This window comes from Mercenaria mercenaria, chromosome 10 (assembly GCF_021730395.1).
Source record: "Mercenaria mercenaria strain notata chromosome 10, MADL_Memer_1, whole genome shotgun sequence".
Lineage (NCBI taxonomy): Eukaryota > Metazoa > Mollusca > Bivalvia > Venerida > Veneridae > Mercenaria > Mercenaria mercenaria.
In genome coordinates, this window is record NC_069370.1 from 16,890,398 (window position 1) to 16,908,580 (window position 18,183).

General features: G+C 35.5%; 1 protein-coding gene across 1 annotated transcript in view; it reads right to left on the reverse strand.

Moving 5' to 3' along the window:
* LOC123559747 (nuclear receptor subfamily 1 group I member 2-like) overlaps positions 1-8,196 on the reverse strand; it is a 107,070-nt gene extending 98,874 nt beyond the window's left edge. The window contains exon 1 of the mRNA XM_045351808.2: positions 8,096-8,196. Within this exon, the coding sequence (XP_045207743.2) occupies positions 8,096-8,098 (3 nt within the window). The 5' untranslated portion in view covers positions 8,099-8,196. The remainder of the gene's footprint in view (positions 1-8,095) is intronic.
* Between the last annotated feature and the right edge of the window lie 9,987 nt (positions 8,197-18,183).

The following is an 18,183-nucleotide window of genomic DNA, read 5'->3' on the forward strand; positions in this document are numbered from 1 at the left end:
CTCTTCTATAATAGGGGCTGTCCCCTCAGAAAATTTCTTTAAAATCATGCAGTTTTCCCCCCAAACTGACTTTACATTAGGTGTTTTATTCCCCTTTGCCCAAATATTGAGTTATTTTTCCGCCCAAATCACAGACTTGGGCCCTTTCCCCTCTTGATAACCCCTGAAAAGTGTTCTTACAGCGTTGCTTTTTTCCAATCACACACAGACAATCATTTCCATAACTTTAAAAAGTAAAATGCTTTCTCTTATGCAACTGCAAACCCTACAGATCTGATGAATGCACATGGTTTAGGATTGTATACAGACATCAGGTCCATTTCATAGTACATTAATTATTATTTAGATAAAATACTGTCTTCCTTTATTACATAAAACACCTGCCTATCATGTATTTATAGAGGCATAAATCACACATATTACATGAATTTCAATCATTTACAGACTTTATTGAAAAATGGAACCAGCACCTGAGCTATTTGAAACAGAAACATGATTTACATATGAGCCGCGCCATGAGCAAACCAACATCCGTGCAGTCTGGTCAGGATCCATGCTGTTTAACGGTTTCTCAAATTACAATAGGCTTTGAAAGCGAACAGCATGGATCCTGACCAGACTGAGCGGATGTGCAGGCTGGTCTGGATCCATGCTGGTCGCAAATGCACTATGTTAGTTTTCTCATGGCGCAGCTCATATCATCATTATCTTTCTATTCTGTTACAGCAGAGACTATAATTTTAACTTCCTTGTTCTACTGTTAGTTTACTTCCTTCAAAAGATTCCTTTGATCAGTCTGCGAATATCAAAATACTAGAACACTGTACAATATATCACTTTGATGATTTGCAAAATTATACTCGAATTGAAACTTTATATCAATTGTGGCTGAAATTCAATCTGCAGTACAAGTCAGTTATACCTAGACAAGACAAGATAAACACCAAGGGCAGACATTTAAGACAAAGCAGGGCTGACAAATTCTTAAAGACACGCCACAGATTTTGTATTTCCATGATGGTAATTTTTAAACTAAATATACATGCTTTGCATGAAGAAAGTATCTAGTTATAAATTGACAGTAACATAATATTATATAAGGCCAAGACAATGTGTTTAATGTCTCAATATATTGTTAAATTAATGTAATATTATGCACAGTACTTGATGTATTAAGGTGACTTTAGGCCACATTGTTTCTACAGTGTAAGACAGTTATTATTCTATGTTTATAAAACTATACTGAAAAGAGAATGAATGAATAAGTTTGCAGATGAAGTTTTGTAAACACAATTATTCAGGGAGGGCCTAAATTGTCCACCTGACATCGTGTAATATTGCTGCATTATATATGTGGAAGAAAAAAGTAGGTCACTATGTTGTGGCGGGTCTTTAAAAACACAACTCATCCTCAAAGGTGGGCCTCCTATAGACTGGTCTCAGTCCTTACATTTGCCAGTCATAGTCTCTTCTCATATTTTATGTTAAATTACTTCCCTTCATAGTTATAACATGGTTACCTTTTCTTGCTGCCGAATGTAATGATAATACAGCCAGATATTCAAAAGGGAGCAGTCTATAACAGGGAGCTGTCTATAAATGAAAGATATCTGACAAGGAAATACATTAGTATATAAAAAAAACTTATTATCAGACTAGTAGCTAGTCTAGGCCTCCTAGAATGTTCACTTGTCCTGCTACATGGTCTGAATCCTGCAATTAACTAGGAAAAACAACTTTTACAAAATAGCGTCTATTTTTAAGTCCATTAAAATTGGCACATACTGGAATCTGGTTCTGCACTATCAAGCATCTAGCTAAAGTGACTCTAATGTGATACCATAACTGTGAGGAGCAGATTTAAGAGTTGTGTTTTAGGTCGTTTAGCTATCTGGCTACATTTTTATTGAACTTACTATATTTTGTTCAGAAATCACACTTGCCTGCAGCTGACTTCTGCTCATGAATTTTATGAACAAAAGATTTGATTTGTCGAGCCTCATGAAAACACATGTCAAGGGTCAAGACTGAGACCAGACCAGACCAGACACCATAACAGACACAGGATTCCTGCTGTTGGTCGCCAATGACACAAAATGCGACAAAAATAAATTCTGGTGCTAAAAATTAGTGGCGCCCACAAAAAAGCAAAAAAAAAGCGATCTGATCTTTCTCACAGACCAGATATCGGGGATGCAAGGTAAAGGTCGCATGTGATCAGTTATAGATGATGTTTTGTTTATAAATTTCACCTGTATAACACTTGAAAAAAGTGTTTTGAGTAGCTAGTGACATTGTGTTGGGTAAAATTAATTGTATTATTGGATTAAATGACAAGTTTAATTACCCAGCTGATTAGATAATTACGGTACCAGGTGTTGGTTAATGTTGTTTGTAGCGAAGTTAAAACAATGAAAAGAAATGTCACTCGTGATGAAGCCAACACAGTTAACTGGTATCTAAATGATTGAAATCAGTTTTAATAACTATAAATACATGTTTGTTTCTGAATGCCTGTAATTATTATTATATCGAACAAAAGTGGTATGTCGCCTCTCACAGACTACGTCTATTGGCTCCCACTTTGGAGCCACTGGTGCAAACTTTTTGTGATTGGCGAATCTTTTGGCACAAAGTGAAATTGACCCAAAGGAAACTCTGCATACACAGACAGACAAAGAGACAAGTAACCACAAAATGCTGATAGCTAGGTACTGACCTATGATAATAAATTTTGCTGAAATATGTTCAATACTAGTAGTTTCAGAGAAACAGGCAAGTCTAGATGTTATCCAAAAGCCTAAAGATATTATGTTAAAATCCAAATCAAGACAAACTTGTCTTCTGAAATTTATACACCTAAATGGCATGAATTAAATTTCCCTTTCAAAGAACTGACCATATGACCTTATAGTACCGATAAATGGATTAATCATTAAACGATTATGACCTTCTAATTGCCCTTAAGCTCTGTAATAATACAAACATTTGGTAAATTTAAAGAAAACAAATTCATACATTGTACTAGGCCAGTATTCAATATACATTATGATAGTTTGTTGGTGGCAGAAACTGATTAACCCTTACTCTGCTAAATTTCTATAATCTTTCAATTTGGACAGTACCATTAACTATTAAAAGGGTCGCTTACCAAAAAGATACTGACTGAATGGCGAACAGTGCAGATCTTGATCAGACTGCATGGATGTGTAGGCTGATCATGATGTACACTGGTCACAAAGGCAGAATCAGTCATGTTCAGCATGACAAGGGTTAATACAATGTGATGTAGATTGGTTTCCAGTAGCTTACTCATTTGGCTTAGGATTATCGGGATGCCTTATATTCTGATCTGATATTTCATAGTTGCTACCCCTCTATAGGATGAGACAGGACAGTGACAATTAAAATATATCAGGTTGTCTCAGCAATGTCTGTAAACATCCTTTTATTTGAGTTAGGTTTCATGAGTTCCACTCTATCAGATTTATTCTGTCACATGTTGATAAATTTGTTTGTTTGCTTCGGGTTTATAGCACCATTTTTCAACAGTTTTCAGGTATGCTTTACAGTGGAAGTAAGTTTAAGAGTGTTGCTGGATTCTGTACCAGTACTAACCCGATCACAGCAAGTAACTGCCAACTTCTCCACATGAATCTGAAGAGGAGGATGAATGATTTCAGATACAATGTCTTTACCAAAACATCATGGACTACAACGTCTTATCCCAGGACTGAACTCATGGCCCTATGATCCGCAAATCTGGGCTCTTCCTAAGCTAAGCTGAGCTACATGTAAATGGTTGGCCTGTTGAATTGGACTGTTCGCATCTTTATTGCAAATATGAAGTCATCTCTTCATGTGTTTATATATTGTACTTGTAGTATTTTGTAAAATAGGCCAAAGTATTTCATTAACATATTTATTTTGTTTTTCAAAATATTCCTGTTAAGTACATAAACAATGACTCCAAAGCTATAAAACAAGAAAAAGTAGAACTGTCACAGGAGTAGTGAATACCACCACATTACAGTCTTGTCACAGATGAATGGCAACCATAAGAAAGACATGGTCACAAGAAGATGCAATTTATATCTAATTTGACCTACATTTTATGTTGTTAAACCTATGTACCAAAATTTATCTAAATCTGTCAAGCCTTTCACTGAGTTATTGTCCAGGAACCATGAGTTTAGCAAATTTTAAGTTGGAAAGGGGCCATAACTGCATAAAACAAGAGCTGTCACTAATTGTGACAAATGCCCCTGCAGCACCTTGACCTTTGACCTGGTGACCCCAAAGTCAGTAGGGGTGGTGTACTCAATAAGTACTATCAGCATGTGAAGTTTGAAGGTCCTGGGTGCATTGGTTCGTGAGTAAAGTGCCTTCATGCAAGAAGTTAACGTTGTGACGAACGAACAAACAAACTAACGAACGGACGGACAGTTGAAAACTAATATGCCTCCCTTTGGGGGCATAAAAATTAGTGGTTTGTAGCCAATCTCAAACTATCCATGGTGGATGAATATTGCACAATAGCTTGAGTCTGTGCTAAAAAATATCAAATAATAAAAGAGGTACAGATAAAGTGTATCAAAACACTATATAAGTATAATTCTAAGCAAAAAGGGGGCATAATTCAGGAAATATTGGTGCAAGAGTTATGCACCTTGTGTCATATGATTAGGGTGATGATGTGGAACAACTACTTTAAGTTTGAATCAAATACATTTCTGCCATTTCATAATAAATGAGATATAGTGAAAATGCATCAAAATTAACCTGAAATTCTAAGTAAAGAGGGCATAATTCATGAAAAATTGGTGTCAGAGTTATGCACCTTGAGTCACATGATGGGGGTGATAAGGTGGAACATCTATTTTAAATTTGAATCAAATCCATTTAGTAATAACTGAGATAAAGTGAAAGTGTATCAAAACATTAACCTGAAATTCTAAGTAAAAAGGGGGGCATCATTTAAGAAATATCGGTGCAAGAGTTATGGCCCTTGTGTCATATGATATGGGTGATGATGCTGAACAACTATTTTAAGTTTGAATCAAATCCATCTAGTAATAAAACCCTTCCAGGCACATAGAAGTTATGGAGCAAAAACCAAACACCTAACCTTTGACATTGAATTGTGACCTTGACCTTTGACCATCAGGCATAGATGATGTGTTCAACAGTTACACGTCATCTGGTCTTGAGGAATAATAATGTGAAATTAAATTAAAATCCTTCCAGGCATATAGATTTCGGGACAGGACGCAACGCAACGGGACATGCCAAACTGACTCCTATATAGCTCCCCAAAACATGTTTGGTGGGGCAGGGCCCCCACTGTCGCCTCAGAAAGTTGTAGCCACTTTTTTTTTAAGAGAACTGCCAAATTGAAACTGAAATGCTAAAATTTGGCCAGATTTTAATCAAATTCTAAAGCTGCCACTTTCAAAAATCTGTAGCCAGTTCTTTGAATTTGTAGCATTTGGCTACATTGGCAAATGACAGACGAGCCCTGGTGGGGGTATAAATACATAAGAGTCAAATTCAAAGGAAACAGCGCTTGATAACCCTGATGCACTTAGCCAAAGTTCTATATAAGACAGTTATTTAATAGACATTTGATGACCAGTCGTAACTTATTCATGAGCTACATTTTTGTTGCCTAGGACTGTAGGACATGTAGGAAAAGCAAAACAAGGCCTGGAATACAGGCCTTATTTTCATTGCCTTTTCCAGCTGAAATTGAATTAAATATTTCTTAGTCAGTTCCTGGAGACTTCTCCTGTAGTAAGTCAAGTTCTAAATGAAAGGACCCACACATTACATTTTGTACTTTGCTACTTCCACTTGCTACTTCAATAATTAATGAAACCTCTGCCATGATTGTTGTACATCTCTACTGTTTATTGCTAAAAAGATCTGATGTTTATCATGTCTACTGGGAAATTAATAATTAAACAGAAGTGAGAATGTACATAGTACTCCATGCATTTTTTGTCTAATCTCCCTTCCTGGTACCAGAACAAGTGAGCCGTGCCATGAGAAAATCAACAGTGGCTTTGTGACCAGCATGGATCCAGACCAGCCTGCACATCTGCACAGTCTGGTCAGGATCCATGCTGTTCGCTTTCAAAGCCTATTGGAATTAGAGAAACTTAGCGAACAGCATGGATCCTGACCAGACTGCGCGGACTGCTAGTCGCAAAGCCACTATGTTGATTTTCTCATGACGCGGCTCAAGTCAAATTTGCAAAATTTTAAACCATTTTCAATATGATCATATCTAAAGTTGAGTCACAGTACCCCCGCAAAACTAAATCCACTGTTGAATTTTTTTAACATTTAGCCTGCTGGCGGCAAGTGATTCTGCCTTTGCAATCAGTGCAGGCTGATCATTGTCTGCACTGTTCGCTACTCAGTCAGATATTTTCAGTGAACACCCCTTCAGATAATAAATGGTACTGGCCCTAATTGTATGATGGACCAGTCCATTCTAAAAATTTAGCAGGCTTAAGGTTAAAATGAATCTTCAAGATCAGCTCCTATATTGCATATACCCGGTTAATACCATAGACTTAAAAAACAGATCTGCACTTTTATTGCTATGTATCCTGTTGCATTTCGAGCTTTTTAAAATTTTAAAGAGAGCATTTTTTATTGTCAAACCTTGATTTCAATTTTATGCACCAGGTATACCATCTATGTCTTTAATAAAATTTCAATTTGACACCTATAGCTCATCAGAATAGATATTTACAAGTTTATCTTTCAACATGTTCAACATAAAATACATTTTGTAGATCACTGAAATTTACTTTAACCAGATTCCAGACGAATAAGTTTGCTGTCTTGAGAACTGGTTCCAGTTCTCTAGCCACTGCCTTCAAATAATTTGCAGAAGTAGATCTATTTATAATCCTTTAAACCCAAGAAAAATATGGTCGTGAATTTGACAAATTATAAATTTTATAGTATGCGCTGATGACACTTTGATGACATGATAAACACGCCAGATAAATTTATGCGAGGGCATGACTTGCTGAAATGGTAAAATTAATCAAGTTTAGTAATATGCATGATACTTACTAAAAGAACCAATGTGAATTTCGGCAGCTTATGCATAGTCTACCTAATCTGACACAATCCTAGGAAATATTAAGTTATTTTTTCTTACGGGCAATATCTCCACTCCCGTCTAACACTCGAAAGATCAAAGTAGTGGAGGAAAATTCCAATGAAATTTTCATCACTGCCGATATGGGGGTTTAAATGCTGATTTTGTTGCAAATACGAGATAAATTCAAATAAAACTTATGTTGTATCAAAGGGGATTCAATTCTCATTAATTTATATAAAAATTAACAAATAATTTCCAAAGATACAAATTTTCTGGTGATTTAAACCTATGTATGTACAGTACAAGATTGATGTTAACCATTTCTATACGCTGTACGCACAAGCATTTAGATAATGCAGCATTTAGATAATGCAGATCACAAATATAAAACAATCTAAACATCAGATTATTTTGACTACTTTATGCATAGAAATAAACTTCTGGTTCCCTAGCCTATGCACATATACTTATAAGTTTGCTGTCTAGGGAACTGGTTCCTGCCTTATTTGAAACTTGGATTTTCAAAATCATCTGTTAAACATATACTTCTCCATTCAAATACCAGTTTCGGTATTATCTTATACAGGCCTTCTAGAAGTCCAGTAACCAGACCTCTAGGTTTAGTTACGCTTACAGATACCTGGCCCTGCCAAAATTATCAACAACAAATTCTATCTAATTCACGATCATAACTTTATCGGCCAATTTGCTGACAAAACTGCAAACTGATATTGCAAAACTTGGACAAGTGCATAGACATAAAAGAAGCATTTTTTGTGCTCACGTGACGATGTGCACTTTACTGGAAGAAGAAAAACTATACAAGTCCGAATACAGGTGCACTTTTAACAACAATCCACGTAAAAGCTTTGATCTGAACATTCAAACCATTCACAAAACAGGAAATTCTCAACATGACAGTTTTCGCATGGTAAAATACATATTTTTTTACCAAAGTAAAGGCTGACATACCATCTATGAATAAATAAATCCACATTTATCCGTAATTTATTAACCATAACAGTGTCGTCTTGACCGTGACATGCTGACCTACTAAAGGTCTGCAATAAAACACGTCACGTACGGTACGGCTTTACCGGACTGAATGGAACGAAAATTGTTTGTCTCAGCTGATGCACATTCCAAAATTACGCAGAACGTTTAAAGCAAGGGCAATGTACACTGGCAGCTTAATGACAGCAGCTCTTGTATTTCAATGTGTTTGTGTTTTGATATTTCATAGGAAATGTACTTTAGATCTAATTTGTATGCCAAATGATAAGTTTTGGGACAGCGTGATAACCTCTGACAGTCGCTTAGAGGGATGAAAACTATAAAATAACAGATCGTAAAATAAGCCAAATAAGTAAGGCTATGTAACTTGTTGCTTCTAAAAAATTCCTAAGATATCTGCCTAGCAGTAGCAGGTCAAATTCTATTTTTTACTGACATTATCGGTCTATGCCCAAACAAAAAAAAACCTGATGCATTCAATTTTGGCAAATCGTTTATGTGAATGGGTATATAATATAGCCTGGATTTGCAGAGATATGCAGCAACTGTTGAAAAGATTTTTCTGTTAAAATTATTCAAATATTACGGTAATTTGTTAAATAATGTATATAGCAATCATTCAACATTTTCATGATCATTTGGATGCAGTTATATACAAATCATTTGATAAATCCTGCAGCTAACAGAAATTCCATCTTAAATTTTGTGAAATATGGATATAGACAAAGAGAAACATATATTTATTAACTAGTTTCAATATAAGAAAGTAATATACAGGTCATTAGAATCAGCATTTCAAAAACGAATGTGTTATGCATTTGATAAATCTTTGAATTCTAACATACAATGAAATCTCTATAAAGATCGAATCACAATGTTAACTTGCATTTATTTATACTGAATTTTAAGTACATGTATTAAGAAAATACCTTTAGTTGTAAATCATAGAAATTAAATGAAATAACAACCACCATTTTCTCTTCAGTAAATCCGTATCTCCAACCCCTTCACTTACAACCTACAAAATGCACTAATTTCTGTCCCTCTATATTATACCTTAGATGAGATTACATAACATAACCATAGCAACTAGAAGATCTGCTGTTACGGTACCTTGGATGGATTTAAACCATATGTTTCCTGATAAAAGAGGAGAACGCCTCCTGAATGGCTCTGTAAAGTTAATAACTCGCTTCAAAATCACGATCCATTTAATGGAACACGTTCCGTTAGCGATCCACTGCAACCATTTCTTGATTGTTTCAATGGATCACTAATGGAACGCACTAACAAACACCAAAAAAGCGGTTTTGACAGTGTTTATAAAGTGTTTTTATAGTGTTTATTAGAAAAAAAATTTGTTTGGGTGGGTTCAAAGTTACTGACGTAATTTTTTATGTACACGAATATTGCAAATACTGCTTTTCTTTCCCACAGAATATATATATATATATATAGACAGCTTCATTAAGGTACAGAAACATACATAACTTAAAGTAAAACATGTTTCAGTAAAATAAATATTTATTATATTAAAAAACTTATGAATAAAACTTGAAAAAAAATACGTTCAGCTTTTTTGGAAATAAATAAAAAAGCAGCATTTAGATAATATATTTTAAACGTATTTTCAGGAATGATTTCCGTTATACAGCTTCACCTCTTTGAACTATTCGTATTTGATAGAATTTAAGGCAGACATTTTGAAATAGTGGCCATCTTAATTTTGATATTCTCAGTTTGTGTAACCAGCTCGATCATGTGTATTTATAATAGTTTTTGATAAATTTCAGGAAGCCAGTTTTAAATTACCGCCATCGTGACTGAATATTTACACTTTTAGATTTTGCTTCCCTTTTGATGTACTCGAGGACTGGCTATGTTATGGGTATATAGTAGTAAATAAATTTGCTATATGTTCTATATAAAATTAGCAATATTCTGAGAGCTGCAACACATAGCCAGGCCTATTGTAAAAAGGATTACTAGCCCTATGGTCTTAAATGACATACATCTGGGAAGGGCCCTCGATAATGTTGTCATACCTTTTGGCCCAACCCATTTGTATATATGACATATGTGATGTATGTGATTTTTGTTTGTGTTTCTGTATATATGTACAATAAAATATAACTAAAATAATGACATACACACCATAAAAGAACACCAAGAAAGTAGGGGTCGTGTATCTTCTAAGAGAGTTTTTTTGTCTGACAATTCAACACTACGGAATATCTTCCTAACTGACAGCTCATAGTAGAATATTGGTACGAACACATGTGTAAGTATGTTTGTTTACATTTCTATAAAAGCAAATAAAATCTCCTTGAAAATGTTACCAAAATGTCAAGTATAGGTCCATAATGAAATAGAAACAGGATCTGGCTTACATAAAACATGAAAATGCAACTTTAACTGGAGGAAAATGGGGGATTCTTTCTTTCCGACCATTGTACGATTAGCCAGGAAGTGCTGCTTGCTTACATAGCTAGTACTATTGTACCTAATTTTCAAAGTTCTGTGCTTGTATCAACGTTTACACACTTTCCATAATTTCTTACCAACTAGTGGAAAATAAGTCTTTTAGTTCATTATTTTAACTGGGTACCATATGCCGCTCTTCGTAGTATTGTGCTCTTGTATATCACTGAAGGTTCTATGTACCCCACCTTATGAACATATTTACTGATGTCTCTAAATTGTATTTTGGTACATTTAATATATGCAATTGAGTTCTGCTCAGTTCGGGGTTAGAGGTCGTGAACGTTACCATGCCTTCTCCATAAACGGGCTCAATCCATTCTCATCCATCAGAAGTTCGTCAAAATCCCGAGAGTTCAACTAGGAAACCATGGTAAACCTCTGGTATGAGCTCAGTTTTTGTCGTGTTAGGCAACCTGTGGAGTTTATTTTATTATTATTATTTCGGTATGCAAATAGCATGGAAATGAAATGCGAACTATGGTTTATACCGACTTGCTTTAGGATACAATTATAATTGATTTTTTAGTTAAAATTACTTACTTTTGTTTTCTGTATTGGAAAAACACGCGATGATATTACTTCTTTGTAACTGATTACGAGTTTTACCTAATATCTTTTGAAGACTTTCAAAAAAAACAATATGAGCCGTGCCATGGGAAAACCAACATAGTGGGTGTGCGACCAGCATCCGCGCAGTCTGGTCAGGATCCATGCTGTTCGCTAACAGTTTCTCCAATTCCAATAGGCTTTAAAAGCGAACAGCATGGAGCCTGACCAGACTGCGCGGATGCGCAGGCTGGTCTGGATCCATGCTGGTCGCAAACCCACTATGTTGGTTTTCTCATGGCACGGCTCATTTTATTAAGTATGCAATAAACAAAGTAGCATTTTGTAACAACCAAAGCAAAACATTTAAAATTACTTTATACAACAAAAGATAAGATCTGTAATTAAAAGTCACGCCAATATAAAACTTAATTACATTTCTCAGACATCAACGTTTATATCATCGTTGATTTTTACTGCCATGTTGCTCAGACTGATATCCACCCTTTTAAGTTGCTTGAAGGATAGTAAAACACTGATATAGCACAAACTTTGCCGGTTTTCTGGGTTAGGCGTAAAAATTGTTTGTTTCCGATATCTCGACCTATTCTAAATTTTTGGCCCGACCATAAATGTTTTATGGCCTTGGAGAATATTCTTTTCAACTTTTTAACAAAACAGTTGCAAAATTGCACCTTTTATGCTTTAAACATGGCCATTGATGTTAGAAATCATCTTACCGATGCTCTAAAAGCATAACCCCTTATTTGTATTCATTTTTTGACATAAATTAATTTCCGAAAAGTCTCACTTAATAAAGAAATTCCTCCAAAAAGGTTTCCGACCTACCTACCCTAAAATTTTTGAGCATGTTACTGGAAACAACGATTTCTTTTAGGCGTCAAAACTTTCATTTTCTGGGGGGTTGGGGTTGGGAGGGAGGATGTAACCAATCGACCAATGTATATTTTAACCCTCTAAGCGAAACACATCTGGTATCCCTTAGTTCTTTATCACTGTGTGGAACGTACGTAGTATTGTGATGACATAATAACGAGGATTTCTTTTTTTCGAGTAGTGAGTTTCGAGTTAAAAAGTTTCGAGTGAGTTTCGAGTTGGAAAAGTGAGTTTCGAGTTAAAAAAAAGTGAGTTTCGAGTTAAACTTTAAAAAGTGAGTTTCGAGTTAAAGAAGTGTGTTTCGAGTTAAAAAAAGTGAGTTTCGAGTTAAAAAAGTGAGTTTCGAGTTAAATTTTAAAAAAGTGAGATTCGAGTTAAAAAAAAAGTGAGTTTTCGAGTTTAATTTTAACAATGAATTATGAAATACTTAATGAGTTTAACTAAAAATGTCTGCAATATAAAAAAGTAAATAACTATTTAACGGAAATATATTTTTACTGGTTTGTAACGCATACTCTCGAGACAGAAGTGCAGTATATTCCGTCATATTATACGCGGGGCGGGGAGGGGGGGGTGTGGGGAGGGGGTAAGTATATTCAAGCTAATATAGAACTGTTTTCCCTGAAACTCTTCGTATGTATGTATGTCTTGTTCGAATAGCACTCGTATATTTTTTAATCTTTATAACCTTTGCCTGCTACAGTTACAAAATGGACTTGTCCAGCAATATTATTTGAAGAGGTGTTAACAGAAAATTTACTGACTGAATAACGATCAGTGCAGACGATAATCAGCCTGCCAAATGTGCAGGTTGATCTTAGTCTGCACTGTTCGCAAAGGCAGAATCACTTGCCGACAGCAGGCTAAAGTTTAATTAATTGTATCTTGTGTCTTTTCATTCTTTTCATCATGTTCATGCAAAGCGTACCTGTTTTACATAGAATAGCAAAACAGGTCGCACAAATTCGTGAAGTGTTATCTCAGCACAAAATCATGAAGTCTGTTTTCCATGAGATATAAATGAAGTGACCTTACAAGGAATGTAATAAAATATATCTTTACATTTTTGCATAGAAGAGGAGCAGATTAAAGATTTAGACATGAAAGACAGAATGACGGACAAAGCGAAAATGGATGACATGATGAATGAATGCAGGACGGACTGAAAAGCACACTTCAATAATCTCTGGAACTGGTTCTTTAATACTTTGAAGGTTATAACACACTAAATAGTTGTTGTTCTCTATTCTTTATAAAATTGACTTATTTCCAATGACCGCAGCACACATCAGGACCCATTTTAAATGTCTGTAACCTACTTTTTCTCAAAGAGTATTGTTTGTGCTAAATATAAATCAAAAGAAATGTGGGGGTCATGTTTGGAGCAAGAAAAATAATTTCAGTCAAACAAACAAACTGCAAAATCAGCTAAAAATGAGACCCCAAATTATACTAGTGGTATATGATCTAAGTTTCAATGAAAAATTTTGTCATGTTGTTATTTCATTATGAAAATGCTACCTACATGTCAAGCATAGATCTGTCATGTGATTTTAGCAAAAATAAAATGCAAAGAAAATAAGGAAAATAGCTCTACAGAGCAAACATATGAAGACTATTTGTATCCGCCATTATGCTATTTAGTGTCTGTATGCCTGAAGGCGTATATAATCATAATCTTTTCTTTCCTTTATTGATATCAACAAAACAACTGCATATACGTGTAATAGAGATACAGGGTGATTTTGAGGCAGTGCAAAAAAGTCATTATACATTAGCTTTGTTATTCAAGCGAGCCTATCCAGTGCAGAAAAGTCAAATGGGCGTAAATTAATAATAATCCTCTGGTAGTAGGTCAACTGTAATTGTGATTTCATAACAAGAGCTGTCATAGAGGACAGAACACTCCACCATGGTGGAATGGGGAAACGGAAAAATGACAGAGAATTGTTTGAATACATGATGATAATACTTCTTTGTAACTGATTACGAGTTTTGAAGACTTTCAGCAAAACTATATGTACTAATATGGAGGGCGGGGTATGTGGACGCAAGCGTTTTACATTTAATGAAGTATGCAATAAACAAATTAACATTTTGTAACAACCAAAGCAAAACAATAATTACTTTATACAACAAAGGATAAGATCTGTAATTAGAAATTACGCCAATATAAAACTTAATTGCATTTCTTAGACATCACCGTTTATTGAACCGCACCATGAAAATACAAATATAGTGCGTTTGCGACCAGCATGGATCCAGACCAGCCTGCGCATCCGCGCAGTCTTGCCAGGATCTATGCTGTTCGCTTTCAAAGCCTTTTGCAATTAGAGAAACCGTTAGTGAACAGCATGGATCCTGACCAGACTGCAGAGGAGGAGAGGTAACCAATCGACCAATGTATATTTAACCCTCTAAGTTGAACACATTTCGTATCACTTATTTCTTTAACGCTGCGGAACGTCAATATTGTAATGAAATTATAACAACTCCAAATCTCATCATACTAGTATACAGACGATGCCATTTTTTTTCAACAGTGCCTAACGATTATAAGTAAAGAAACGCTACTTTTGCGTTTATAAACTTTGTCGCACATTTCATAGCACGGCTTTTGTTGGCATTAAACTTACAAACTTCATATTTCTCAAAACCTCATTTCTCCCTTTTTTAGAGTATCCTTACTAATGAAGTCTTTTCCACATTTTGTATAGACACAGGTTTTGGACCACCGTGTTTTGAAGCTCTATGTGCTCTAAGTGGTATGATTCCTGTTAAGCCTTGCCAAAACAAAATAACGCCCCTGTTTTCAGACAACAATCTAAAATAAAATATAAAAAGGAATATCACAGGTCGCCCAACACAAAATATGCCCGGTTGAACGATTTAACCTGTTCATGGACGTTAGGTTAGTGGAAATGCAAGCTACTATTCACGTCTTCTGGCTCCAGGTTGAGCAGAGCTCAACATTTACCAGTTATAAGTACGGATATATAATTTAGAGACATCTGCAGATGTATCATACGGCAGCGTAAATGGACCCTTCAATGATAAACAGGGTGCAATGCCATGAAATGCGGAGTTTGGTCCCCAGATAAAATAATGGCCTTGCCCTAAACCAGAAAACAATGGGCGGATTATATAAATAAACTAACTATTAGAGTGTGACTTAGATGTTATGGAGCCTGCATATCACAGAAATTGCCAACAGACAAAATTAAAAACAGACACTATACCCAAGTGGTGAATAAACAATACCCAAAGCTGTTAAAGCGGGAGTATTGAACCACCCAGCCTTAACGGTTTAGCTGAAATATTAAACAGTATACTTAACACAACATAAATGTCGTACTGAACGATATGAAGAGATTGAAATATAACAGCTCTGACCGAAGGCACGGGGAGAGCTTTTACATAAACAACTCTGTTTTGATAATAGAACTCTGTTTTGAAAATAAAATAGAACAAAGTGGAACATCAAAGGTCACCCAACACGACATAAATGAAAATGTTGTAGGCTCGGTTTGATTGAGTCTGTTCGTTGACCTTTAGCGGAATTGCAAGCTACCGTCCCCGCCCTCTAGCCCCAGGTTGAACAGGGCTTCACATTCACAAACGTTATAAGTACTGAAACATAATTTAAAGACACCCGCTGATGGATTCAAACGGCGGTGCACATTGAACCTTCAATGATACACAGAGTGCAATTCCACTAACTCGTGTTCAGGATTTTACCGCACTCACTGCATACTTAATTCGACATATTCGAATCAAAGGTACTTGTATATATTATATATGTCTATATCAACGAGGTTTTATGAGAAACAGCAAGTCAGCTATGCCCAAATCCATACCCTACATCTATCTTCTACGTTACAATAATTATAATTATTTATGTACACCGCTTCCTTGACCCCCTTTCAAACCAAGAGGGTTCCCGGTCAAGGATACGCACGGATTCCAACGAGACAGCGTGACCTGGGCTGTCTTGATGTTTGTGGCGTGGTTCCTTGCTACTACTAGAATGAGGTCGTATATGTTCCATGACTCTTGCTCTCAGTGTTCGTTCCGTTTCACCTATGTAGATATTGTTACATTGTAACTTTTCATGTCCTTCACATTTTATATGGTAAATTGGGACGCTGATTTATTGTTTACTTGTTTTATTCTTTTTGTTTTACAAGAATTTGTCCAGGAGTGAGCTGTGGTTTAAAGCACACATTTATCTTGTGTTTATTGAAAATTCACTTCAGATGTTCACTCTTACCTTTCATTTATGGGGGAGAGGGGCCGGGGGGATGACACTTCCCTTTGCAACTTTACTATCCGATGTTCTCCTTTACTGTCTTCTTTCTTCTTCAACAGATGTTTTTTAACTTTGTAAATTGACCATCTTGGGTAATTGTACACATTTAGGGCTTTATTCACATGTTTTATTTCAGCCTTTAGATCTATAAGATCTGAGGTCACCACTTCCGCTCTTTGGTGTAAAGTTCTTATAACTCCAAGTTTGTGTTCTTCTGGGTGCGCTGGGTTAAAATCAAGATACTGATCAGTATGTGTTGGTTTCCGAAATACTGTTGTTTTTAAATCATCATCACTGAGTCTTAAAGTGATCGAATCTGGGGTCGTTTTCAGCTCTCCCACATATGGGACAAAGCATTAACATCACTCACGCCCTCGGGTGGTGTTAATCTTAATGCCCAGTCAATGTAAAGAAAATCAGTTGGCTGATGAAGTCCATAGTAGATGGATGAAAACTCATAATGTTAGCTTTCAATACATTTTATGTGTGAAAGTAAAAAGATATAAACATTATAATAATGACTGAAACCACACAGTTGAATTTTCATTAAAAAAGACGGCGTTTTGTGTGCTTTGATTTCTGTTCCCTTTGCGCGGTTGCACTTTCTGAAGAAATACATAAGTAAATTATTTTGTGCAAATGATACATCTTTTTACGGAGGTGGACTTTTTTTGTCACCTTCGTTTCATGAAATTCCAACCAGTAATAATGAAGTAATCTGTAAAAGGTTATGTGAATTGAAATTGTTTTGGCACGAGAATTGTGTTTCCCTAACATAGCAACGGTTACATGTGCTGTTCGCAGTGATTCTTAACATTTAGCCTGCTAAATTTATTTCTAAAATGGACTGGTCGGTCCATTATTCAACTTGGGCAATACCATTTATTATTCTAAGGCATGTTCACTGAAAATATACTGACTGGATAGTGAACAGTGCCTGCATGGAGTGCAGGCTGATCTTTGTTGCGTTGCCTCAAAGGCAGAAACACATGCCGCCAGCAGAATAAAGGTTGATAAAACTGAAGATTTTGGACACAAAGGCTGTGTAAAGTGGAATGGCACTAAGTCATATTCAGTCTTTTCTGCATATGCGCACACTGGTAATAGAAATGAAGCAATCTCGCCTCCAACCACTTCTATTCCGCGCAGCCAACCTACCCAGTGTATTTATTCAGCTTTTGTCTAGCTTTTCTCGGGATTCTGCGGATGTCATAACAGAAAACAATTATGTGTTCATGATTGCCTAGCATTGAATGCTAAAAAGATATTTTGTCTTGATTATGATATATGCTTGTGTTTTGTTGTGGGTCACTCATATACAACATATAAAAATATGTGTTTGAATTAATAGCGTTTGGTCTCCTTGCTAACACACGATTGTACCATTGACAGAGATTTGTACCTGAATGTTATCTTAAGGTCATCGCAACAATACCGTCAAATGAGCATTATTTTTATTAGTTTGCTTCTGAATCTGTTCCAGTTAAACCATTTAATCGATCGCATATGGAAAACAACAACAACTACTTAACATAATTAAGTCTGCAATTCAACGTTATTTAATTTTACCGAGTCTTTAAACAACATTATCACATATACCTGTATCGTAATTTCATAGCCTAACTTGATAGCTTATGTTTATTTTAAAACATCCTGCAGTGCAGGAATACCTACGTATCATTTTGATGCCGGATTAGAGATATTCCCAAATTTCAGACAGATGGGATAAAAGGCTTTGTTTAAATCAATAAAACAAGAGAAAAGCTTACTGGAAATCAATTTTTTTTTTGATATGACATATCAATTTCAC